Below are 26361 nucleotides of genomic sequence, written 5' to 3'. Positions count from 1 at the left end.
TTCAACAAGTAAGTATTTAAAAAGAAGAAAAAGGAGGAGGAAGAGGAAGAGAAAAAGGAGAAAGAAATTTTTGTTCTGTTCTTGTCTTTGTCTATTCTTGTGGTAGTTGGTTTTCCCTTTTATTTTTTAAAAGTAAACTCTACCCTCAACTTGGGGCTCGAGCTCAGGCTCTGAGATCAAGAGTCCAATACTCTTCCAACTGAGGTAGCCAGGTATCTCTGTTTCAGTCTTTTAAGGCGAATATGCTCATTTTCATTTTTACATATGAATTGAAATTATTTCATCTTTTTTTATTTTTTTGTCTTTGTCCTGTGTTTGTGGTTTATTATTTTATTATTTTTTGTAATTTTATTTTTTAATCTTTTTAAATTTACATCCAAATTAGTTAACATATAGTGCAACAATGATTTCAGGAGTAGATTCCTTAGGGCCCCTTAACCATTTAGCCCATCCCCCCCGCACAATCCCTCCAGTAACCCTCAGTTAGTTCTCCATATTTATGAGTCTCTTCTGTTTTGTCCCCCTCCCTGTTTTTATATTATTTTTGTTTCCCTTCCCTTATGTTCATCTGTTTTGTCTCCTAAAGTCCTCATATGAGTGAAGTCATGTGATATTTGTCTTTCTCTGACTAATTTCACTTAGCATAATACCCATGTAGTTGCAAATGGCAAGATTTCATTCTTTTTGATTGCTGAGTAATATGCCATTGTGTATATATATATATATATATATATATATATATATATATACACCACCTCTTTATCCATTCATCCATCGACGGACATTTGGGCTCTTTCCATACTTTGGCTATTGTTGATAGTGCTGCTATAAACATGGGGGCTCATGTGTCCCTTTGAAACAGCACACCTGTATCCCTTGGATAAATGCCTAGTAGTGCAATTGCTGGGTTGTAGGGTAGTTCTAGTTTTAGTTTTTTGAGGAACCTCCATACTGTTTTCCAGAGTGGCTGCACCAGCTTGCATTCCCACTAATACAGAACGTTTTAAATGTGAAAAGAAAAATTGGGGAGTGAACCTTTCCATTACAATTGTCTTTTTCTTTATGGAAGGATTTACAACGGGTTGAGTTTCTGTTTAGGCAATGCTGGGAAAAGTTATTCCACTCACTTAATGAACATTTATATAGTGTTTAATCTGCACCACCTCTCACAAATGTTGACTCATTTCTCATAACTATCTTGGTGTGGACAGAGAAATGTTTAACAACTTGCAGGTGACAGATGGTTTCGCTAAGGGCTCAGTGGCCAGCTGCCACGAGCAGGCTGTTACCCACTAAGCTGGGCAGTCTGGGAGCCCTGTTCCTACATACCCATCTCTGGGCCAGAGGTCATTCCTGTTTGTTCCCCCCTTCCCGCATGGTCTCCAAGAGGTCTGAATCCAACCTGGAGAATTACACTTAAACCCTCTCTACCTAATATTGAATTCGTCAGATTTCTCTAAAACTTCTGGTGAAAAAATAGCAAAGGTGTCAGCTTCAGAGACTGAAATTCCTAGTCCGAAAACAGCCAAGTCACTGTTGCTAGAGAAAGGGAGACCAGCCCTGAGGGTTGTGTGGTAATGGATTTTTGAGTGTGATGTGGCGGTTCATGTGAGGGTGCCACACAGCAGGTACCCGCTCACTGGGGACCCTGTGCTGCCTTGTCCCCGGAAAGACCAGAACGAGTGAATTCCGGGAGCCTGGCCAACTTGCCCCTCTCCAGCTTGAGACTGATGGCCGGTCCTGTATTCCATAGCTCAAATTTGAACCCCTCATGCATGGAAAAAGAGATTTTCCGGGATTTAGGGAATTCCAACATTTTGGAGACTACAAGGAAGTTCAGCAGGATACAAAAGAAGAAGAAAAAAAAGGTCATGTTACAGCCCTCTCCTTTCACTGAAATCCACACTGGAATCGACTCTAGACACTGATTCTTACTCCCACCAAGTGGAAAACATAACCGAGGTCATCTAAGTGTGATTTGAGAATATACAAGAGAAACAGTTTGAACATTCTTCTCTGGAATCCGAGACGCTGGCTGTATGTTTGACAGCATCCCTTTCAGGCGTAGGACCTGTGCAAGACGGAATTCAGAGACAGAATATACAGAGATGGAAGGTAGAGAGCCAAGCAAATGTACCCCCTCGCTATCCTTAATTCCCCCAAATCTGATCACTAACGAGACAGAACTCTCCCTCCAAAACTGCCGCGCCACCCCTGTCCGGGGCTCACAGATCCGTCCCCAGCTCCTCTCCCAGCGACCGGGGATCCCTGGGCGCTCACGGTCGCCGCACCCTCCCCCCGCGGTGGCAGCCGCCGCGGGGCGGCCACTCACGCCCCCTTTGCGCATTGGGGCTGACAACGGTCTCTGAGTCGCCGGCACCCGCGGGCGGGTCCCCCTCCACCCCTGGGGCGGGGCCGCGCGAACCTTCCGCACCCGGGAATGACCCCGGGCGCCGGGAATTTCCCTGCCCCCCCACTGCGCCCTGCGCCGCGCCGAGTCGACAGGGGATAAAAGCGGTTCTCCCGGCTCGGGGAGCCACAGAGTCCGCTCCGCCAGCCCTCCCGCCAGCCGTCCAGCTCCAGCCACCGCCGCCGCGACTCCCCGAGCTGAGCCCCATGGCCCGCACCGCGCCCCGCGCTCCCCGGCTCCTCGGCGCCGCGCTGCTGCTCCTGCTCCTGGTCCCCGCCGCCCGGAGCGCCGCAGGTGCGGGGGGACGGGGTGCGGGTGCGGGTGCGGGTGCGGATGGGGGTGGGGTGCGCTCCCCGGGGCCGCCCGCTCACCCGGCCTGCTCTCCCCGCAGGGGCGCCCGTAGTCACCGAGCTGCGCTGCCAGTGCCTGCAGACCGTGCAGGGCATTCACCCCAAGAACATCCAGAGCGTCAAGGTGACGCAGTCGGGCCCCCACTGCGCCCACACCGAAGTCATGTAAGTGACGCCCCGCGCTGCCGCCGTCCTGGCCGTCCCCCCCCCCCTCTGCCCCCGTGCCCCCCACCCCGCGGCCCGGCCTCCCGCCAACGGGGACTCTGCCTTGTCTCCGCAGAGCCACTCTCAAGAACGGACACGAAGCCTGTCTCAACCCCGAAGCCCCCATGGTCAAGAGAATCATCGAAAAGATGCTAAGCAAGTGAGTTATGCTTTCTGTGGATGCGTGTCGCTAGAGTCCTTGGTCACGGATCCTGGCAAATGCGTCCGGGAAGTTTGATCAAGGAAACCTAGGTTTCGCTGAAGGACTGAAAAACCGTTTCACACTAAATTTGCTGTTCAGGTTATTCATCCGCTTTGTTGCGGGAACAACATTTCTAGTGCCCTTTCTCCCCATTCAAACGAATGTGGGTAAACCTGCTTTTATTACAGTTATTGGTGTTGGTCAGTTACATTAAAAAGCTTTCCACCTGTTAAGAAACATAGGCATCCCCCCCCCCCCCCATTCCTTCTGGGCTTCACGTCTGCAAAGCAAAATCCTTGGTGTTGTGCAACATAGGTTCTAAAGCTTAGAGGTGAAGAGCGGGCACCTTGTAGTGACACTGTACTAGGAGAAAATCTGGATTCTCTCACCTATCAGCCCTGTGACCCAAGGATGATGACGATGACGATGATGATGATGAATCTAAAGCTTCTGTACGCCCAGGAAAAGAGTAAACAGTAGTAACTACCATATGGGGTTGCTATGAGGCTGAAGGGAGGCCCAGGGTGACAGAGAGAAACACGTTGTGGCTGTTCGTAGCCAATAATTGAGCCGAGACCACAGGCTCCACCTACATTCCCAAATGAAAGCATCCAAGAGCTTAGAGGTCTCTACCACACAATGTAGGCAGTAGCCTTTTAGATGCCAGGCTGGGGAAACTAGCTTCAGAAAACTCTGGAACGTCACGGTTGGGACAGGAGAGGGGTGCTGTGCCAGCCAGCTTTCCTGAGCAGTACTAAGGATGACATTTTTCTCATTATCGGGCAGCTCCAACTGACCAGAGGAAGGCGGAAGCAGACTGGTGGCTGCACCTGAATCCAGCCTTGCCCTTACAGGGATCAAAGAGGAAAAAGTGGAATCGTCAGCGCCCAGTGCCACCAGAATTGGGCCTCATACGTTTTGAGCGTCTCTTAGGAGAAGCCTCCTTTTTATTTATTTATTTATTTGTTGGTGGGCTGGTTTTCAGAGATTCTCTGCCACTATTTTACATGCAACGTAATTATAGGCTGCGACTGAATCTCTTTGCGGCACTATGCCGTTATTTTTCTTGTTTATTTTATGTTAAACCCAGCTTAGTTCAACCCTGATTTGTATTTACTTTGAAGGTAAAGGTTTGCACATATTCCCAGTCATTAAATTAATACTTCTGAGGAACCCACAGCATACCAGCCACTGTGACAGTGGCTGGGGCATCCAAGTAGAGAGTGAGGTTGTTATCAGGCTGGGGAATGTATGTGCACAACTATTTTTGTAATTGTTTAAAAGAATGGCTGTTATTTATTGAAATGATGTCACAGTATGTGGTCAACATTTCTCATGTTGAAGCTTTAGGAACTACAATGTTCTACATATCCTGTGGACATTTTATGTCTTTCCTGTAAGGCATAATGCCTTATTTATTGTTAAATATGCAGTGTTTCTCTATGTCTTATAACAGAGAGGCTCACATATTTATTGCTATTTTTGAAAAGAACTTGAAAATAAAGTATTTCAAAATTAAAAAAATGTTTGTTTCATTTAGGGGCAAAAAGTCTATCTTTCCTGGATCATCTGATGATTTACAGCAATATTTCTCGACCTTTTTAAAAATTGTTTTTCCTCCTGGGCATTCAATTTGCTACACAGATAAGTCAAACTATAATTTATGTTTGACTTTATCTGATGATAGCTGTCATTTCATTTACCCAGGAATATGCTTGGGTTTCATTTACCCAGGAATATGCTTTTCCCAAGTATGGGTTTCCCTCTGTCCCTCAGTGTAAGAGTCACTGATATTTATTGCCATTTGTTACAAAGAGCTCCTCTCTACCCTACTACTCAATTTTCTCTCCTCAAAAGCATTTACATTCTTAGAGCAATCTTAACAAGGACTCTCATTTAATTGCTTTTGATAAATGAGTCTTCAAACAATTAATGACAATTTAATGAAGCTGGCAGGGAAATGGCGGTAAAGTGAATTTTTTCTTCAAACCTCAAATAAGTTGGGTCACCAGTAGAAGCACAAAAAGTGAATGGCTGAGTACTTTGTCTACAAAAAGATCTAATTGACATTTGTGTTCAATTTTCTAACCTTCATTTATAAGTAACTGACACTGGGGTGCCTGGGTGGGTCAGTCGGTTGAGATCCCAACTCTTGATTGCACTCAGGTCATGAACCCAGGGTGGCGGGATGGGGTTTGACCCTGAGCGTGAAGCCTGCTTAAGTCTCTCTCTCTCTCTCTCTCTCTCTCTCTCTCTCCCTCTCCCTCTCCCTCTCCCTCTCTTTCCCTCTCTCCCCCACTCAGGTGTTCTCTATCTCAATAGAAAAATAAATAAATATATATATCTCTGCCACTGAGTTTAATGTTACTCCAATTCTTTATATCAATTTATCAAATAGTTTTAAGGTTTGAGTATATTCGTTCCCATCCTTCCTAGTGCAAATTTTATGGAACCTGGTAGATTGTTTAGCCTGAGAAAGCCCTCTGGAAGTTGGTATCCAACTGCCCCAGGATGACACCAAGCACTTGCTGTTTCCAAGACAAACAAGATTTGTACATAAAGAGAGGAAAGATGCCTATGATCTGAAACCACACTCCAAACCAGGAAAGGAAGAATGTTCGTGAATGTGTGGGGTGTGCTTGTCTCTGACTCAGGACTCATTCAGGAAATCCTGAGCCCTAGGTAAAAGTCTTCAGCAGAGGCCAGAAGGCAGGGCTGGCAGCCTCCATACCTAAGATCAGATTCTGCCCTGCCCAAGTAGCTGGGTAAATAAGGATTCTGAGTAGCAAGAAACAACCTGTGTGAGCTTTGTTTTCATAAAGTTAAAAATGGTAACCTCTTTGTAACTGCAGTGTTATTAGTTAAGCTGAGATAAGAAGGAAGAAAATTTGTGAATCGTACAGAAGTAAATAAGGTAAAACGTTGCATTGCGAGTAACTTGTTCTGCAAGTGTTCCGCAAAAGGAGCAAACATTAACCTGATAAATGAGCCATGTCTTGAAATACGAGTAGTACGTGATGCCTAATGTCACATGATCACGACTGAGACAATGGTTCCCTCTCTCTCTCTGTCTCACACACACACACACACACACACACACACACACACACACTGTGGGATTGTAGGTGATCGTCTTCCATGCTCGGATGCTCGGTCTCAGGCTGCGGTGTTTGGCAGAAATCAGTGATTTTTTGGAACGTTGGAAGGTGCCCACAACTGTCACTAGTGGGTTTTTTGTCGCTTGAAAGCCCCTATGGACAGTCCTTTGCTTTTCCATATAAGAGTAAGCTTAGGAATGCTCTGCTTCATTCTAGGTCAGGCTGCTTCCAGATAGAGACCCTTTCCTCAGTGGTCGTATCACCAGTCACATTAAATACAGATAGGACAAGAGTTGATTCATACTGTACTGTAGTCAACACCTGTTAGTGATAGTGAAAATCATCCTACTCAATAACCCTCCTCCCTCTTGTCTCCCTCACACTAGTCACAAGGGTTTTCAAAGGTAAGTGCAGGTTAATTTATTTTTCTTCATATTTTGTATTTTCTTTATTATTTTGTATCATATTACAGTATTGTAATCATTTTTAGATGAATATTTTTGGGTTTGGAATGAATCATCTGCGTTTCCATTATTTCTTATGGGGAAATTCGCTTTGATATACAAGTGCTTTGGATTACACACATGTTTCCAGAACGAATTATGCTCGCAAACCAAAGTTTTACTGTAAATGCAAGCCATTATTGAAGCTCCACAAATGCTAACATTTACTCCCTCACCCCAAGGCAAGGGACATTGGAAACTATTTATAAGAGGGACCCCGAGGGCTCAATAACACCCTCACACCTAAGACCAGTTCTTACATTCAAACGCTGGCTTGAGCCTGCTGTACTGGCCACTGAGCTTTTGTCAGTATGGAACATACAACATAGAAAGGAGAAAGGAGATGTTCTGTTCATATGGTGGTTAAGGACATAGGTTTCAAAGAATTGGGTAAACTTTGGGTAAATTCCAGCTCTATCACTTGTTGACTGTGCGATCTTGGGCATGTTTCTTGACTTCACTCAGCCTCATGTCCCTTGCTTCAGAATGAAGGTAATAAAAGAACACACTTTCTCAAGTTTTTGCAGGGATTAAGCATTATCAGTGGCTCCAGAAATCTGCCATTGGTCCTTAGGCCAATTCTATGGACATCGTTTCAGGGCCTGTCCTCAATCAAGTGGATATGTACTATACTTTTCCCACCAAATCAACCTGAGACTTTGCAAGTACAAGGCAGCCTCCCATTAAGAGTGATATGGCAGGAAATGGGACACAAGGGGTGTAAGGTGGTGGTCATGAGTTTAAGTAGGAAAAGAATACTGGGTGACACATCACAACTTTGAAAGATCATCAGCAGGAAATAACCATGGCAACATTGACTAAAGTTTCTTGAGCAATGTTACCAAAGGAGCTAAACCCAGAAAGGAGTCATTATGTCATTATGAGTCCTTCTTTGTGAATGCAATGGAGATGTCCTCTCAGGATTTCAAGAAGTAACTGGAAGGACATTGGGGAATGGTGGAAGTGGCAAACCTGAAATAGCATAATGGAGACAGTCCAGAATAACAGATGATACCGTTTCTCTTTTCTTCCTGACTACCCACACAAATAATCCTATGTTCACCATTGATGCCCCCGTTCATATTTCCTTTACTTACCAATGAGTTGCACCGTTGCAATGGGCAGCACCTATACTTGGTGACAGCTTCCCAACTCAAGCCCCCTGTCCTGATCCTCTTCCTGAGGGCTGTCTCCATTTGGGTGTGGGGAGGAGAGCATGGCAGAGAGAGTTTGCTCAGCTCAGAGGCAGGATGGCCTGTGATTTAATGCCCTAAGAGGCCACACTCATTCAGGGGCAGGAGTTAGTAGATGAATATTCTATTTTCCAGTCCTTTGGTTGGACAATTCTGGAAAATACACTATATAAATATGAAGGAGTTCCTGTCTACCTTGCTACTCAACTCTATCTCCTCAAAAACATTTACATTCTCATAGCTACCTTAGCAAGGACTCTCACTTCATTGCTTTGCTAAATGACTTATTTATAAATATATTTATTATATATATAAACTTTCCACTTCTCTCCTCATTATGTTCACATTTTCTCTTAAACCCTTGAGCATATTTGTAATAGCTAGTTTAAAATCCTTGTCTATTAATTCATTTTAATTTTTATTAAAAAATTTTTTTAAGTTTATCTATTTTTGAGAGAGACAACATGAGAGGGGGAGGGGCAGAGAGAGAGGGAGAGACAGAATCCCAAGCAGGCTCCATACTGTCACTGCAGAGCCTGATATGGGACTTGAACTCATGAACTGTGAGATCATGACCTGAGCTGAAACCAAGAGTCGGAAGCTTAACTGACTGAGCCACCCAGGTGCCCCAAATCCTTGTCTACTAATTCTATCATTGTGTCATTTTTATTTCTATTGACTGATCTCCACCACCCCCCTCCCATTATGGATCATGCTTTTCTTCCCGGCATGTTTAGTAATTTTTGATTGGATGCAGGAAATTTTTAATCCTATGTTGTTAAGTGTCAAGATTTTGTTTTCTTCCTTTCTGATCTTGGCCTCTGCTATGACGGGCAGTTAAGTTACTAGAGAACCAGCTTGATATTTTTGAGGCTTGTTTTTAAGCTTCATTAGGGGGGTCTACAGAGAGCTCTTTGCCCCAAAGCTTGTTTAGCTGTACTGCTGAGTCATGCCCTTCCTGTGCCTCTGCCGAATGCCCTGAATGCTCACAAGCTCCCTCCACTCTAACAAGTCTGAACTCAAGTATCTCCCCACCCCATGCAGTCTAAGAATTGCTCAGCTTATAGATCTCTGGCCCCTCTCTGCTTGACCCAGTGGAGTTTCATCATATGCATGTGTGATCAGAGCATTGATCAGAGAGAGCATAGCATTGATCAGAGAGATCCAATGGAACCTCAGTATAGATTTCAGGAGCTCTGTTTTCATGCATGCAGCTCTCCTTCCTGCAACCCTACTCCATAACTTGTAGTCACCTCAGTTTCCCTTAATTCAAATCTGTGTCTCCTCAAGTCAGCAAAACCACTGTGCTCTGCTTGGGATCCCCCCAGCCCCACCCCCTGCCAAACCATGGTCCAGAATTGCTCCAGCAAAAAAGCCAGGGTGATCATGAACCTGACCTTCTTTATTTCCTTTTCTCAGGGAGCCTAGTCTTCTGTTGCTTATTTTCTAGTGTCTAAAAGCAGTTGTTCAATGTGTTCTGTTGAGTTTTCTAGTTGTTCATGGCAGGAAGTTAGGACTGTTCCCTTTAATATGGCTGGAAAGTCTTGGTGGCACAATTCTGAGGAACATTTTACAAGATTCCTCAGGGGCTCCATAGCAAGATTAGTCTGTACTTACTTAACAGTGACAGCTCATTTATTACATAGACTGTATTGGTATTTTTCTCTTCCCTACCCTACACTCCCCCATTCCCTCACTTGCTCTTTGTATGGTTCTTTCCAAGGTAAACTACTGCACTCAAGGGATTGTATCAGAATCTGCTTTCAGGGAAACTTGGTCACTTGGATTCCCCAGAAGTTAGATCCCAGTGTTGACTCGTGTACAATTATTTTAGTAAGGAGTATAATACCAGAGAATCAGGAGGAAGGAAAATGTGAAGTGGGCAGGGAAAAAGTCAAAACCTAGAAGTTAGGTCCATAACGCCTTGAAATGGATGTCTGTGTGTGTGTGGGGGGGGGGGGGGGGTAGAATCTACCAACCCCACATCCAGCACCTTATCTTCTCCTGCGAAAAGGATAGTATGCCTATTGACATTTTGTCCTCAAAATTAAAATGATAAATATTTTCTCTTTTAAGTGAGAAGTAGTTGGAATTATTTCCTTAGCTCTCAGGGGTTCCCTGAAAAAAAAAAAACAACACATAGTTTGAAGAGGAATAAACAAGTCACAAATTAAAACCAGGAACTGGTCTTTTAACAGGCAGGTAAGAGTTTAGTTCAAAACCTTGGAGATCACACAAAAAAATAAGTTCTCTCATTTTATAGATGGGACTGTGGAGGCTCAGAGACCCCCAAGGAATTACCAAATGTCACAGAACCGTCCTATTTCAAAATGAGTTAGGACTCAGCTTTCTGATATTTAGTATAGGACTATTTCATTAACTAGATTATTATTAAATTTATTTAGTTGTGGTTCTAGGGTTGGCTTTATAAAATTTGTAGAATCAGTATCAGGGCACTAATTAATAACTAAGAGCCCATTCACACCACAAGTTTTTGTAGGGTATTCTAAAGGAAATATGATGATTATTGTGGCCAATTTGAGGTAAAAAAAAATGGGGTCAGCTACATTGGGTGATCTGCTGAGTTACTCTCTCAGTTATCTATCACCTCCCCAAAATGTAGTGGCTGAAAGCACCAACCATTTTATCCTGGCTCATGACCCTGTAGGTCATCAGATTGGGCTAAGTGATGCCACAGCTGGACTGGGCTCAGCTGGGTGGTTCTTCTGATGGTCTCTCCTGGGTCACTCATGTGGCTACAGTCATCTGTGGCTTGAGCAGGTCTGCCTTGCTCACTAGTATGGTGCTTGGTGCTGGCTGTTGGCTGGGCTTCGTGTCTCCAGCAGAGGAGCTCTGCCCTGTTCTTATGGTGGCAGCAGCATTTCAAGATTGCAGAAGTGGAAACATTTTTTTCCTATTTATTTATTCAAGTGTAAATTACATAGAATGTTATATTAGTTTCAGGTATACAATATAGTGATTCAACAATTCCATACAATCCTTAGTGCTCATCACAGTAAGTGTACTCTTAATCCCCTTTATGTATTTCACCCTTCCTCCCACCTACCTTCAAGGGTTCTGGAATTTTTGCTCTGAAGTATCCACATCCCTTCTACCACATTCTATGGCCCAAAGCAGTATCAGCATGGAGCTAAGGGGTTTGGGAAGTAGATTTCACTTCTTGAAGTGAGGAGTTCTTAAAAATTTGTGGTTATTTTTAATCTTTCATAATTATTTAGCCTCTCTGGGATATTCAATTCTCCCATCTATAAGACACAAGCATCCCTTGTAAGGTTTCCAGATAATACACAGAAAGTTCATTGAGTTGTGTTGACACAAAGCAGGACTCAATTAGTGGTTGTTACCACCATTAAATTATACTGCAGCTCTGTTAGAGTAGGTAAATATTTTGAAGAAAGAAACATAAGATTACAGTTAAAAATAGGATTTTGTGTATGTGTGTGACTTACATGTGTGCACGGGTCTCAGGCTCGTGTGAAAATTCAACTAATAAAGTAGATTGTCTGTAAAATTTTAGAAGCTGACAATCTGAGCATTTCAAACAACCTAGATCCAACTGTACTTTAATTTTGCTCCAGATCTGGCATGGATTTGGGCAGGTCTAGGACAAGAGACCCATATTTGATAAGGAAGATCTCCAGATCTTTTATCACTATGTCTTTAGCAAACTCCTTAACAACCATGATGTCCAAAGCCTGTTTTTGAAGTTTTGGAAAACTAAATTATTTTGAATCTTTCAATAGTTGACTATCTTATCTTTGCATACGTCCTTGTTATCATCATAATATCTAGACATATGGATAACACAGCATTTCACTTGGTACAGGTGGAAAATAAGACTCAAAGAAATCAAGATGGTGTCTGAATAGTGTTTCTATAAAGGCCAATATCTGATCAGTCACTTGAATGTTGTCAAGATACTAAAACTTACCTAATTTTGAGATTGGAATAACTTGTTACTCTTCCTTAGTATGCGAAGACCGCTGTCTTAGTTTGTCCAGGCTGTTGTAAGAAAATACAATGGGCCTGTGGCTTATACACAACAGGAATTTATTTCTCATGCTTCTGGAAGCTGGAAGTCTGAGATCAAGGTACCAACTTGGTTGAGCAACGGCTCCCTTGGATCTTAGACTGGTCTTGTCTCACATGGTAGAAGGTGCAGGGGAGTTCTGGGGTCTCTTTTACAAGGCCACTAATTTCACTCACGAGGTTTCCATCCTCATAACCTAATAACCGCACCTTCTAACACCATCACCTTGGGGCTTAGGATTCAAACGTGTAAATTTGGAGGAGACACAAACATTCAGACCACAGCAACCCTTTGTGAATCTGTGCCTTTGTATGCGTTTCTCTGTCTGGAACGTTCTGTCAGCCTTTCGTTTTGATGCACTTCCTTTCACCTTCAGCAACTCCAATGTTACTTCCCGGGTGAAGTCTTCTCTCCCCGCTCTCGCCTCTAAGTCCTCCCTCCTCTGCCTGCCGAAGGCCCCAGGTATACATCTAGATTAACACAGATCACCTTCTAGTTTAGTCTATTTACATGTCTGTCTCCAAACAGGCTCTGAATTCCTCAAGAGCAGACACTCCATTTTTATTCTTTGACTATTCAATGTCCCGCAAAGGCTTTGGCAGGTGACACGCGTTCACTGATGATTGTCAACAGAAAACACCTTATTATCATTACTGAGGCTAGGTTTACCTTCAGGCCACATCGGCCCTTCAGTAATCACTGATTCTTCAGCTAAATGCTGTTGTGGGTTGAATTATGTCCCCTCATGGCCACTCCCCAGACCCATAGGTTAAAGTCCTCACCCACAGTACCTCATTGAGAGGCAAGGTCTTTCCAAATTAGAGCGAGGTCAGGAGGGTGGCCCCAATCCAATATGTCTGGTGTCTCTATACAAAGGGGAAATCCGGAGGCAATCACACAGGGAGAACACCGTGTGAATATGAAGACAACCACCTCTAAGCCGAGGAGAGAGGCTTGGCACAGCTCCTTCCGTCTGAGCCCTCAGAAAGAACCGACTTTGTGTGCACTATGATTTGGGGCTTCTGGCCTCCAGAACTCCAAGACAGAAAATGGGTTCTTGTTTAAGCCACCCAGTCTGTGGTTCTTGGTCATGACAGAGTGAGGAGAGTAATGCCAATGCTTGGATATTTGATTTGTTAATTCAGGCAAACAAAAACAAAAACAAAAAAACCCGACAACGTGGCCAGTGTGGAATAACAACGAAGGTCACTTATAAAATTACTTCAGGAAAAAAATGGGAGCTCGTAGTTCACTGTTACTTATTTCAGCTTCAAGCCCATTAAAACTGCTGCTTTCATACCACAAGTAAACTGTGGTTTGCTATTTTTGCCAGGACAAGAGTTATTATAGCCTGAACTTCAGTTTCTTTGTAGGTTACTTATGCTATAAGAGCGCCTGGAGCTTGGCAGATTCTATGATCACCTTGAGTGGGATTATGCCAAATAGGTCTAAAAGCTAAAAGCAAATACCACACTGAGGAAAAGCATCTTAATTACTTACTTTGTACAAACATGACCTTTAAAAAGTACATAGACATTCTTACTCCATTGTGTAAGCCACTGTTAACTGACTGGCGTGGAACTCTTCACAATTATGCAGTTTCCCTCCCTAGGAAATAACAGGTTCATTTGTCCTTTCAATGAATTCACATCCTGCCCCCAAACGTCAACCCCCCCTTTCCCTTACGACAACAAAGCTCGAAAAGCAAACCCAGTTTCCTTATTGGCTTGTGGCAAACACACTACTTAATAAACTGCTCCTTTCATCCTTCAATGAAGGGGGAGTGCATGAACAACAAAAAATTCCCAGGGCTACAGAAAGCACATAAAAGAGGGCTGCGGTGTTGGTTCCACCATTCAGACTAGGATCAAGATCAAGCACTGACATGGCTGCTGAGAGCTCACAAAGAAGATTCCTCCTGCTGGCTGTCTTTGCACTGAGCATCTTTGGTAAAGCAGCTACAGCTTTTGTGTTTTCCTTCTAGGCATTGCAAAAATTTAGAAAAGATTCGAGAGCTGATGAGATTGTATTTAGCATTGAGCAAAATATAGCAACTGTAAAATGAAACCTTGGCAGAACATGTATTTAGATTGTGGGGTGTCAAAGAATTTCTTGTTGGATTAATTTAAAAAATATGTTTAGCTTCCTGGATTTATTGAACTGGAAGGATCTGTGCTTGTCTTACTCAAGATAACAGCAGGAGCATTACTGCAAATAAGTTTAGGGGTATTTGTTGCAATGATAGTGGACAGATAGGAAGTGCCTCTTTCAACTGATAGAATTCACATAAAATTTTTATGTTGAAAACTTTTCATAGAAGGAAAGCAAGTTGATTGTATCTGTAAATAAGTTATTTTATTGACCATGCATACTTTTAAGCAATGAATTATTGGTCTAGTGCACGTATCCATTCCTCAAACATCGTAGATGCTTAATAAACGTTTGTTGATCATAAAAATAGCAGGTGATTAGATTTGCGTGCTTGTCTCTCTAAATTAGCCTAGCGGTACTTATTTTGGGAACTGGGTGTCCTGCTGCATGGATAAAGGAAAAACATAACCGCTATCTTTGTTCTTACTCGGGGTTTTGCCATTCTTTTCTTACACAGCCAATCTCTGTGAGGGGCAAGAGTTGCGATGCCAGTGTATTCAGACACATTCTGATTTTATTTCTCCGAAATTCATTAAACATGTCCAGTTGATACCCGAAGGTGTTCACTGCAACAGGAAAGAAATCATGTAAGTAGGAAAGATGTGGGGGAGAATGGTAGCCTCTAGGATTGGGCTTTGCAATGCGGACATTTGCATTAAAAAAATACGGTACGTTGGGAGTGCCAGAGACCAGGGCCCTGAGCATGATTCATGTACGGTGTGGGAAGATAATTGTCCAGTGGTTATGCTCTCGGAAAATGTCATGTACCCTCTCCAAAAAAGTAAAATGCTCTCAAATAGGAACATGATTAGTGTGTGAACTCTTTTGAGTGGCCTTTGAAGTCAAAGAACATGTGCAAGAAGCAAAGTTACATGGTCCTCAGTAAGAATACATGGGTAATTCTTGATTTTCTAGAGATCTCTCTATTATACACTTGGGCAACATAGTGAGTCCGTATGGCTTAGTGGCTCTCAAAGCCGGTGTGACAATCTTTCTGAAGCATCAGAAATAAGCTCAACAAATATAGAGCTTAGAGGCTGGGGAGAACACTTCTGCATTTTATTGAAACTTTTTAAAATTTTGAACGATATCATACATAGTGTTTTGGCTCATTCCTAAGTAATAAATTATCACAACTCAGTGGCATAGAATAAACCCATTTATTATCTCAAAGTTCTGTAAGTCAGTAGGCCAATGACTTGACCAGTTTCTTTGCTTAGGGTTTCATAAAGCTTAAATTAAGATGTCAGCTGGGCTGAAGTCTTGTCTGGAGGATCTGGGAGGAATCCACTTCCAAGATGATCTGTGTTGTTGGCTGAAATCGGTTCTCTGCAGTTGTAGGATTGAGGTATCCATATACTTTCTGGCCATTGGCTCATGGTCACTTGAAGCTCTTAGAGGCTACTCTCAGTTTCTTCCACATAGCTTCTTCCATATCCATGCCTAAGAATCTATCCCACCCTGATCTGATCTCATGCTTCAAATATCTCTCTTCGGCTACTAACCAGAGATAACGCTGCTTTTAGGGCCCACGTGGTTACATGTGAATTATCTCTCTTTGGATTAATTTAGTCAACTCATCAGTAACCTTAATTGCGTCTGCCAAATCCCTTTGCCATGTAACATGACATAATCATGGATGTAATATCTCATTGTCTTCCTGGAGACAAGGGAGGAAAGCTTGGTGAGTCTTAGGATTCTGTCTAAGATGCATACAAAAGAGTATATAAATATATATACATGCAATTTAAAGATCAGTAATAAAACAAAATCTGTTCACTTGCCACCCAGGCCAAAATCTAGAATATAATTCGTATATCAGAAGCCTGCACATGCAAAACACCTATTTGGTGTTTGGGTTGAATTGTGTCCTCTCTAAATTTATATTTTGAAGTCTTACCAACCTAAAGCTCAGAGTGTGACTGTATTTGGAGATAAGATCATTAAAGAGGTAACTAAGGTTAGGTGAGGTCATAAGGCTGGGCCCTAATCCAACATGACTAGTGTCCTTATAAGAGGAAGAGACACTAGAAATGCACACACACACAAAGAAAAGCCTGTGAGGACACAGCAAGAAAATGGCCATCTGCAAGCTAAGGTGAGAGGCCTCAGAAGAAACTAAACCTGCCAATACCTTGATCTTGAACTTAAAGCCCCCATACTGTGAGATACTAAGTTTCTGTTGTTCAGGCCACCCCGTCTGTGGTATATTGTTGCAGTCCTAGCAAACTAATACACCTTCGGAATCATATACCCATCCCAAGCTAAGAAATAACTACTATTTGAGCTGCTGTTTCTTGCTTTTTAAAAATCATTATACCATCTATGTATGAAATCTAAAACAATTACAGTTTTGCCTGTGTTGTGAATTGAATGTGCGTGGATTGAATGTGGATTGAATGAATGCACCCCCAAATTCATATGTTGAAATCCTAAACCACAGCGTTACAGTTATTAGGAGGAGGAAACGTTGGGAGGTGATTGGGTCATGAGGGTGGGGCCCTCATCACTCAACAAAGGGATTAGTGCCCTTAAAAAAGAGACCACAGAGAGCTCCCTAACCTTCCGACATGTGAGGACAGAGTAAGAATGTGGCCTTCTATGAACCAGGAAGCAGGTTCTCACCAGACAGCAAATCCATGGCACTTTGACCACGAACTTCCCAACCTCCAGAACTGTGAGAAATGGTATTTGTTAAGCCACCCAGTCTGTGGTGTTTTTTATATATATAGCAGCCAAAATGGACTAAGACAGCCTGCTTTTGAACTTCAGGGCATCATGCTGTATATACTCTTTGACTTAATTCTATTATTCAACATTTTATTCTACAATACATGCATTCTGATATGTTTAGCTGTCCTTTATTCAGTTTAAATGACACTTAGTATCCCGTTGTAGGAATACTAACTCAACAAATACCAAGTTTGCTTCTCCAGTCCATTGCTGGTGCACATTTGGGTTCTACCCACGTTTTTGCGATTATCAACATCCTCCATATATGGTTCAGGTATATGAGAGTTTCTCTTATTACTTGCTGGGTTTCATTTAAGGTTTGCACATCTTTGACCTTATTAGGTTATGCCACACTGTATTACAAAGTAACAGTACCAATGAACACTCCTTCCTACATAAAACCATTTGTTGTTTCACATTTGGCCAACATCTGGTGTTGTTAACCTGATGGGTATGTAACAGTATCTTTTATTGCTCGTTTAATTTGCATTTCTCTGTTAATTAATGACGTTGAGTATTTTTTCCATGTGTTCATAAGCATGTATGTTCCCTTTTATGTGAAATTTCTGTTCATTTCTTTGCTTCTTTTCCCACTAGGATACTATCATTTCCCTATTGGTTCACAGGTGTTTTTTACATATTCTGGGTATTAATCGCTTGTCAGATTTATGGATAGCAAAACTCATTTTCCAATTTGCGGCTCGTATTTTCCTTCTTTCTATGGTGTCCTTTCAATTAATGTAAATTTGTATTTTTTACATACCGAGTTAAACAATATGCTTTTTTTTTTCTGGTTGGCACATTTAGTGTCTCGTTTCAAAAAAACTTTCCTTCACAGACTTCACAGAAATATCCTGCTATATTGTCCTCTAAAACTTTTACAATTTTTTTCCATTGTATTTAAGACTTTAACCCACCTGGAACTGATTTTAGTATGTGATGTGAGAGATTTGTTCAATTTTATTTTATTTTTCCGAATAGTTCATCAATTATTCCAGCACTACTTATTAAAATATCATTATTTCCCCACTGATATGCAGTGCTAATTCTACCATAAATTGAGTTCCCCTCAATTCTGAACCCTCTATTCTGTCCCATTAATCGATTTGTCTTTACTTGTGCACTATCTTTAACATTGTATAGTAATTCTTAACATCAAGAAAGGAAAATTCTTCCGTTGTCTTCAGAGCACATTTTCTTGGATTTTTGCTCTTCCATATAAATATTAAAATCAGCTTGCAGATTTGCACTAATTACATCATAATTTTGAGTTTCTTTGACATTATAGATTAATTTGTGAATTACTGACGTTTTCATGATTCTGAGTTATTTCAAGAACATAGAATCCCACTTTATCAATCCCGTAGAAACCCACTTTATCAAGGGCTTCTTTTAATGTCTTGAACCAAAGTTTTATAATTTTCTCCATAAAGGTCTCCATTTCTTTTGTATTATTAAAAAAAACCCCACATTTCTAGTCATTTTATATTTTTTGATGCTATTGTAAAGAATAACTTTATAAAATTTTGTTCTAGTTGTTATTAGCATTTAGACCAACTTTTGTATTGATTTTGTAACCACCAACTCTTTACTTGAGTAGTTTATCTGGCAATAATGGCAGTTTACTTTCCTCCTTTGGAACTTTATGCCTTTTATCTTTCTAGCTTTGTGGAAATGACTGTGGTGATAGAATGTACCCTTATCTTCTTTCTGCTTTCAAATGAAATACTTTCGAGGTTTTACTACTATGTATGATGCTTTGTGGCTGTGTATTGGTAATTTGCTAAGGGGTTATTATTACATTATTATCATTATCGTTTTTATTATGATCTGGTCCTCCATTCATGCAATGAACTTCAAAGAGGTAGAGATTTGTGGTTCTGCGAAGTAGATTTTAAGACTATAGAAGCAGGGTGTCCTAGCGGCTCAGGTGGTTAGGCATCCGCTCCCGATTTTGGCTGAAGTCATGATCTCACAGTTTCGTGAGTTTGGCCCTGCATCAGGCTCTGTGCTGTCAGAGCAGAGCCTGCTTGGGATTCTCTCTTTCTCCCTCTCTCCCTCTCCCACTCAGCTGTCTCTCTCTCAAAATAAATAAATAAACTTAAAAAAAAAACTATAGAAGCAACTTAAACTTCAGAATTAATTTAAATAAGCAATTTATGTTCTCCTCTCCCCCAGTAATAAATGAGCCTTTCATGAGTCCCCAAAGCTAACACAATTAGCCCAGGTATAATGATAAAGAATATAGAGTAAGTGGTTGATAACTGGAATCCCGGAAGATATTACCCTTGTGTAGATTTTCCAGTCTAACAATTGTGTAGCATAAGTCTACTAAATGTTTGCTGCATACTTGATATCTCAAAAACTTTAAGAAAAAATTTTATCTTTAATTGATTTTTAAAATTTCATTATGTATACTGGTATGACTGAAAGTCATATTCCAATAATAATATTAATGTAGTTTGAGAAATCCATATGTCCATTTTAAATATAAAATTTCATATTGATATCATTTTAATCAATACATTTAAAACATTATTAAATTATGTACAATTATTACTTAACCAAAATGCTCTTTTTTTTTTTTCCAGAGTCACATTGGAAGATGGGAAATTAATTTGTTTGGATCCTAACGCTGAATGGGTGATGATTATTATCAAAAAGATTATCAACAGGTATAATTAACGCCAAGGATTCTCATATTCGAACTCCCTTTCTTTTCTTTTAATTAAAGATATGTATGAATATATACAGACTCTGCCATAGATTAGAATAAAATTACAGTAAGATTAGAATGAGTCTATACCAGAGAATCCAAAAGTGTGGTCCCAAGACCAGCAGAATTATCATCACCTGGCAACTTGTTAGAAATTCACATTCTTAGGCCTCAGCTTAGACTTACTGAAATCAGAAACTGGGGGTCGGGCCCAAACACCTGTGTCTTAGTAAGCCCTCCAGGAGATTCTGATGCATGACCAAGTTTGAGAACCATTGGTTCTTACCTTCTATTTAACATGCTATCCAAGTTGACCTGTGTTGTAAGTATCCCCATTAAATATAAAAATGATCTAATATTGCTAGACACTATCTTATGCAGATAAGGTAGGCCGGCAATAGACACATTTGGTGAAAGAAGTTTTAAGGAAAAAAAAATCCCTTTAGAAAAAAAAAATTTACTTCCAGCACAACATTTCTAGAATCCAGACTCCACATGGAATTTGCAAATTGGTGAATGGAGAAGATACATTAAGGACAGGCAGGTGATAATGGGAGTGTATTTGGATTAACTTGTGGGAAAAAAAGTCACGGTAGGATTTTTAAGCCAACGCAGTGCATAAGACAGAGATTATGACTCATATTAGAAAAACTAAATTTTGTGGGTTTTTAAATTAAAAAATGAAAAGGGAGTGCCTGGGCGCCTCAGTCAGTTGAATGTCCCACTCCTGATTTCGACTCAGGTCATGATCCCAGGGTTATGGGATCACCAACCCCCCCCCCCCCCCCCCCGCCCGGCCCCAACCCCGCCATCAGGCTCCTCACTGAGCTTGGACCCTGTTTAAGATTCTCTCGCTCCCTCTCCTTTTGCCCCTTTCCCCCACTGACACTCTCTCTCTCTAAAATAAAAACAGTTAATTAATTAATTTAAAAAAGGAAAACGAACTAAGGGTATGTGGAACTATGATTCACCAGGGGATCACCTTGGCAGTTGAGTAGTATAATGTGGTGGGAAGAGCTCAGGTTTGTGACTCATAGAGCTATGGGTTAGTGTTCCAGATCCACAACTATAATTTATGTCATTTTGGATAACTCACTTAACATCGAGATTTACATGATTTCGTTTGTTCTTACTTTGCTCTATCATGGGATAATACATGTAAAGTGCTTAATTATGGCTGCTGTCTGTTTTTAGCTTACCAAATACATGAGATTTTTTCTTTATTCTTCTGGGTTTTTTCTTATTTTCTTACAAGGGGCCACACATGGGTAATCCTGTGTATCTGTATAGTCACCTGTTGCTCTGTTTGTATTGTAGTGCCCCTAACTGATGGTCACACAAGGAACATCACATCCTGTGGATATCAGAAGCCCTCGGTATCATCGTGAGCTTGGACATCCTCCAGAGGTTTCTTTCAGAGTAGCATCAAGTTATGCTAATTTCTGACTAAAATGAACTGCCTTCTTTACTTATTCTGACAACCTAAACATTGTTTTCAGGCAGGTGGTTGGCTACTTGTGAGGGAATAATGGAAGGGAGGGTTATGAAATTTCCATTATGTTGTAAGAATACTCTCTAAACTCATATCGTAGGTTAGAGGTTTCCTAGTTAGGCTCACTACACCTTAGTAGAGTCCACCTTTTCCATGCTGTGCCCTACCAGTTAACTTCCGAAGGCACTCTGGCATTTGACCACTGCTTTTCACTTGACCCTATCCTTCTATATTATTCCTAATGATATCAACATTTTTCTTGATTAACTTGTCAACACTCTGGCCTTTTGATTGCTTGAACTTTTAAGTTCCAAAGGCTTTAACTTGCTCCCCATTTTAGTCATCCACAATCTTGGATCTCAGTATAAATAAGATTGTTTATCTACAGTTGTCAAAACTTCAATGCTTCTTTCACAGGAATTTTTCATTCGTTATAAGATCTATGCATTTAATGAGAAGAAAATGGGGTTCATACAGTTGTATGATAGACTGGTCTTAAATTGTAAGAATTTACTCTTAAATAAAGCAAACCTGATAGATAACCTCAGCCAAGAGTAGAGGCAACCCACCCTAGGAAACTGTAAAGTCGTCAGGTTGGAAGAGGAAGGGAAGGAAATTTAAGACCATTGAGACCCAAGGAAGATCATGAGGATGATGCCTCGGAAAGATGAAATAGAAAATGCAGAACTAAGGCTGTGTTTTAACCATTTAACTTCTTTTAGGTAGAATTTCTGGATATGCAACACCATATTGAGAGAATATATATGTATATAATTTTTTTATCGTTCTGAAAATAAAAATGTTTTAACAGATGAGTGATGTTCTCAGTTGGGGCTGCTAACAAATTACCCTAGACTGGGTGGCTTAAACAACAACTTATTTCTCATAGTTCTGGGAGCCAGAAGTCCAAGATCAGGGTGCCAGAAAGGCCAAGTACTTGAAAAGGTCCTCTTCCTGGTTTACAAATAGCTATTTCCTTGCTGTGTCTTCACATGGAGGAAAAAGAGAGCTAGCTCTCTGACCATTTTTTTTTAAATAAGGGCACTAATACCATACATGAGCGTTCTACTCTCATGACCCAGTTACTTTCCAAAGGCCGCACCTCCAAGCACGATCACATTGAGGTTAAGATTTCCGCATACGCACTTTGGAAGGACACAAACATTTAGTCCATAGCGGAAATGAATTCAGTCCCTAGACACTGGAGTTCTTAGGACTTTCTCTTGTCATCTGTTATGTTTTTGCCTCTCTCTGCTGGCCTGGGGTTTCTCTTTTTTCTCTGATTTTTGGGTCTCTATGACAAGTCATCCACAAAAAAATAAGTTGCTTTCCCTAAGATTCAATGTCTGATTCCTGAAAGAGAAGATCTCATTGGCTATATCGACCCAGGTGTCCACAGAGGTCCAATAAACTGTGGCAAGGGATAGTGCCCTTTTTATGAATTGAATCCTTCGAAGGATTCGATCACTCCATGTGTGTCTTCATGTGTGAAAGGGAAACACAAAGACAAATGAGAAAATACATTTCCTCAGGAGAGACTCTAGTGCCTTCAAGAGGTGATATGCATGCATTGGAAGAGCCCTGGGCAAAAGGTCGAAGGCCTGCAATTCTGAACAAGTATCGTCACTTCTCTACACTCCATTGTAAATGTGAAAACATGGCAAACAAAACAAAATCAAATCCTTTTCCTTCCTGCCAGGATTGTTAAGAGGAGATCCTAAAATAAAATTGCTTTGAAAATAAGTGTGAAAAATCATAAAGTATTGTATATCAACAACTAGCTCTCAAGTTGGGCTTGCTGCAGGAACTATCTCAGGACCACAAGTACAAGACTGAATATTTTAGAATATCAAATTCCAAATTTCAAGAGAAAGGGATCTAACTGGCACAGTTTATGTCATGTATCCACTCAGGGTCTAGCACCCTAGAACAGAAGAGCGTAAACACACGACGGAGACATGGTCAGGAGCCACCCCAGGATGAGGCAGGCCATTTCCGGAGTAGCTGGTAGACAACTCCGTGGGCTTAAGCAATAGATTAGATTCAGCTAGAGAGACCATTGCTTTACGTGAATCTAAGATGTGCTAGAGAGATGCAAATACAGAATATACAAAAAGAAGATTGAGACTTCAAGAATGGTATTGAGAATATCTAAATTATTTCTGAAAGGAATTCCAGGCAATGAGGGGAGGAGAATGGATGAAAAGTAATATTTGAAAGAATAATGACTAAGAATTTTGCAGACAGATGAAATTGTCACTAATGACTAAGAATTTTGTAGACAGATGAAATTTTCATATTTAGAAGCCCAACAAATTCTAAGCATCATAGAAACATAAAATTCATACCTCACTACATTGTAATAAGCCTGCCAGATCCAAAATACAGAGAAAAGACCTTAGAATGAATAAGCATGACCTATACCGTGTGGCAAGTGTTTCCAGAAGGAGGGCTCAAGGAAAGGTCACACCTGCGGTACGTCTTTGGAATACGTATGTGGTTTTTTAAAAACGGAATTGCTGTGGAAGCGCCTGGGTGGCTCAGCCCACTCTTAGTTTCGACTCAGGTTTCTCACAGTTTCTCACAGTTTTCGTGGGTTTGAGCCCCCCTCTTTCTCCCTTACTCTCTGCCCCTCCTCCACTCGCCCTGTCTATACGTCTCCCTCAAAATAAATAAAATAAACTTAAAAAATAAAATAAAATGGGATTGCTGGGGATGAAATAGTTGTAAAAGACTATCAAATTGCTGTGGCCTTTTGTGCACATTTATGAAGAATCAAGGTCACCGAATTTGGCTTGTGTTAATTATGCCTAAAGGATACAGTGAACTCCTAAGAAGCAGCCACGGTTAGTGATTCATTTATGTGACTAATTTTACTAGAAATCTTTTACTTCCTCATGTTGGTGGTTTGACACCGTCTCACACATGTTACATTTTTTCACCATGATTTTCTTAGGTTCAACGAATTTTTCAAAATGTAACCTGCTTGGATGTATTGAGAAAAGTGTACCTTCATTACTTCCCCCCACCACCACCCTGCCCCACCCCTCTTCATGTGTTCTGGGGAAGTGGTAAAAATCGGTAGTTAAAACAGGATTTGAGGCAGATAGATCCTATTAGTTCTACCACTTACAGATTAAGTGATTTCAGGCAAGTAACATTTCAGAATTTCAGTGTCTTCTTCTATAAAATGTCAACACTAATATGTATTTTAGAAAGCAAATGAAAAGAACAAAAGAGGTGAATGCCTTTCATCTCTTTCTGCTCTAGGGACCACATCACATTGCTCGTACTTATTGTGAAGCTAGTCTCCGTTTCTTGGCTTAAAGCTCATATTCATACTGTTGTCTCCGCTTAAATTGGTTCCCTTCGCCCTGCCTCCGTCCCCTGAACCTGACCTAACATACAAAGGAACTAAGATTTGAGGAATGATCTTAGTTTGTATATCACCTCCTCCAGGGCACCCTTCCGTCCCCCTCAAGTCTGGGTTATTTGCTCCTCAATTACATAAACTGTCAAAATAACAATTGCTTCACATTTGAACTTATTTCACAGAAGAAGTTTTAAAATCAACATGACCAACTGACTTGCCAGATATTATAAAACCAGATCGTGGCAGAGCCAAGGCGTGAAGCCAGGAATCCTGATTTTTATCCTCCATTACTCCATTATCTCCATTACTTCCGCTTTAGTTAACAGAACCAGCTCCACCCTGGTTACACCCAGACTGTGGGATGCTGAGACATAAAATCTCCAGAAAGAGACCCTCTGTGTGTTTCTGGGTGAGGTGCATTTCTTCCTCATGACACGGCAGTTCATCAGGCTGTTTAAGACATCCTGACTGCTACTCCTTGCCAGCAATAAGCAGTCTTCCCCCACTCGGCCGTCACATGTTATCATCTTGGTCTGGACTGCTGCCTATCTTCTGTATTTTCTTCTTGGTGCCAATAAAAATATGCTATCATTTTAATTTAGCCGAACCTCCTTCCAGAACTCATCATCCACACAAGGATTTTTCTCCTCTCTTGAGATTCAATTCGTGTCACTGCTGAAAAGAATTGTTCCCTTACCTTGCACCCTCATCCTGCCCTGAAACACACAATCACCCATGACGATGCCCTACCCCATGGGCCAGAGAACTCAAGGTGAAGGAGATGTGTTTGTTATTTTCCCCAGACCCACTGTTCCTCTGGTTTTCTATTTTATTACATACAGTTCATCCAGCTGCCTAAGCGAGGGATTTAGGGGTCATCATAGACTGACCTTGTCCTGCCCCACATCCAGCCAGGCTCTAGGTGCTGCCTCTTCTCCACTCTTTCCCACACTCATCCAGCCTTCCTTTCTCTTCCCTCTGCCGCTGTCTTAATTCTGGCCTTCTCAAACTTTCAACCATTTCCCTGAAATACCTCCAAACTAGTATCCATGACTCCAGTCTGCTCCTATTCCAATCCATCTTATTCACTGCAAAGTGATTGTTCTAAAACACAGATATCAATAGATGAGATGAATCTCTCATCTATAAGGCAGGCCAACAATTAAGAATGACCATTAATCAGATCCTTTGTGAAAATTATCCATTATTAAGATTTGCTTCAAAACACAGTGGATAGACCCAGTTCTGACCCATTTTTCCTGGTGTCATTCAAATTTTGATACCCCTGAAGCCATCTGGTCAAAAAAGGGACCCACATTCCTACTGTCACTTAATTTTATTTAATTTGTTATTTCTGGGCTCAAACTTACATCAGCAAATAGATACATGTGTCATATTTATTGAAAGAAAATGTGTACATGGTAAATATTTTAAGAGTTTAAGGGGGGCACCTGGGTAGGTCAGTCAGTTAAGTGTCTGACTCTTGGTTTCAGCTCAGGTCATGATCTCATGGTTTGTGGGATTCGACCGAACATCAGGATCCATGCTGAGAGTGTGGAGCCTGCTTGGGATTCTCTCTCTTCCTCTCTCTCTGCCCCTCCCCAGCTCACGCACATGTTTCTCTGTCTCTCTGTCTGTCTCTCTCTCTCTCTGTCTCTCTCTCAGAATAAATAAATAAACTTAAAAAAAAGAAATAATGATTTAGTGACATTTATGTATTCATTTCTTGTGTATACAAGTCATACAGGTGTACCTATAGCATAAGTTTATAGAACAGGAACTTCTGGGCTTGCCTGGATGGTTCAGTCGGTTAAGTGTCTGACTTCAGCTCAGGTCATGATCTCATGGTTGGTCAGTTTGAGCCCCGTGTCAGGCTCTGTGCTGA

General features: G+C 41.3%; 1 protein-coding gene across 2 annotated transcripts; it reads left to right on the top strand.

Annotated features, from left to right (window-relative positions):
• Window positions 1-2510: 2510 nt before the first annotated feature.
• Window positions 2511-21840, top strand: LOC125163274 (growth-regulated alpha protein-like). Of its 2 annotated transcripts, XM_047854801.1 has the most exons (5): window positions 2511-2704; window positions 2802-2925; window positions 3041-3124; window positions 19487-19570; window positions 20929-21840. In XM_047854801.1, exons 1-5 carry the CDS (start codon window positions 2617-2619, stop codon window positions 20939-20941), a joined length of 393 nt encoding a protein of 130 aa, XP_047710757.1. In that variant the 5' UTR covers window positions 2511-2616; the 3' UTR covers window positions 20942-21840. The 2 variants fall into 2 exon arrangements, with proteins under 2 accessions (XP_047710757.1, XP_047710758.1); XM_047854802.1 differs by lacking the exons at window positions 19487-19570; window positions 20929-21840 and adding an exon at window positions 3953-4685.
• Window positions 21841-26361: the final 4521 nt, after the last annotated feature.

This window comes from Prionailurus viverrinus, chromosome B1 (genome assembly GCF_022837055.1).
Source record: "Prionailurus viverrinus isolate Anna chromosome B1, UM_Priviv_1.0, whole genome shotgun sequence".
Classification (NCBI taxonomy): Eukaryota; Metazoa; Chordata; class Mammalia; order Carnivora; family Felidae; genus Prionailurus; species Prionailurus viverrinus.
The sequence above is the reverse complement of the archived record's forward strand: the minus strand, read 5'-3'. Positions and strand labels throughout refer to the sequence as shown.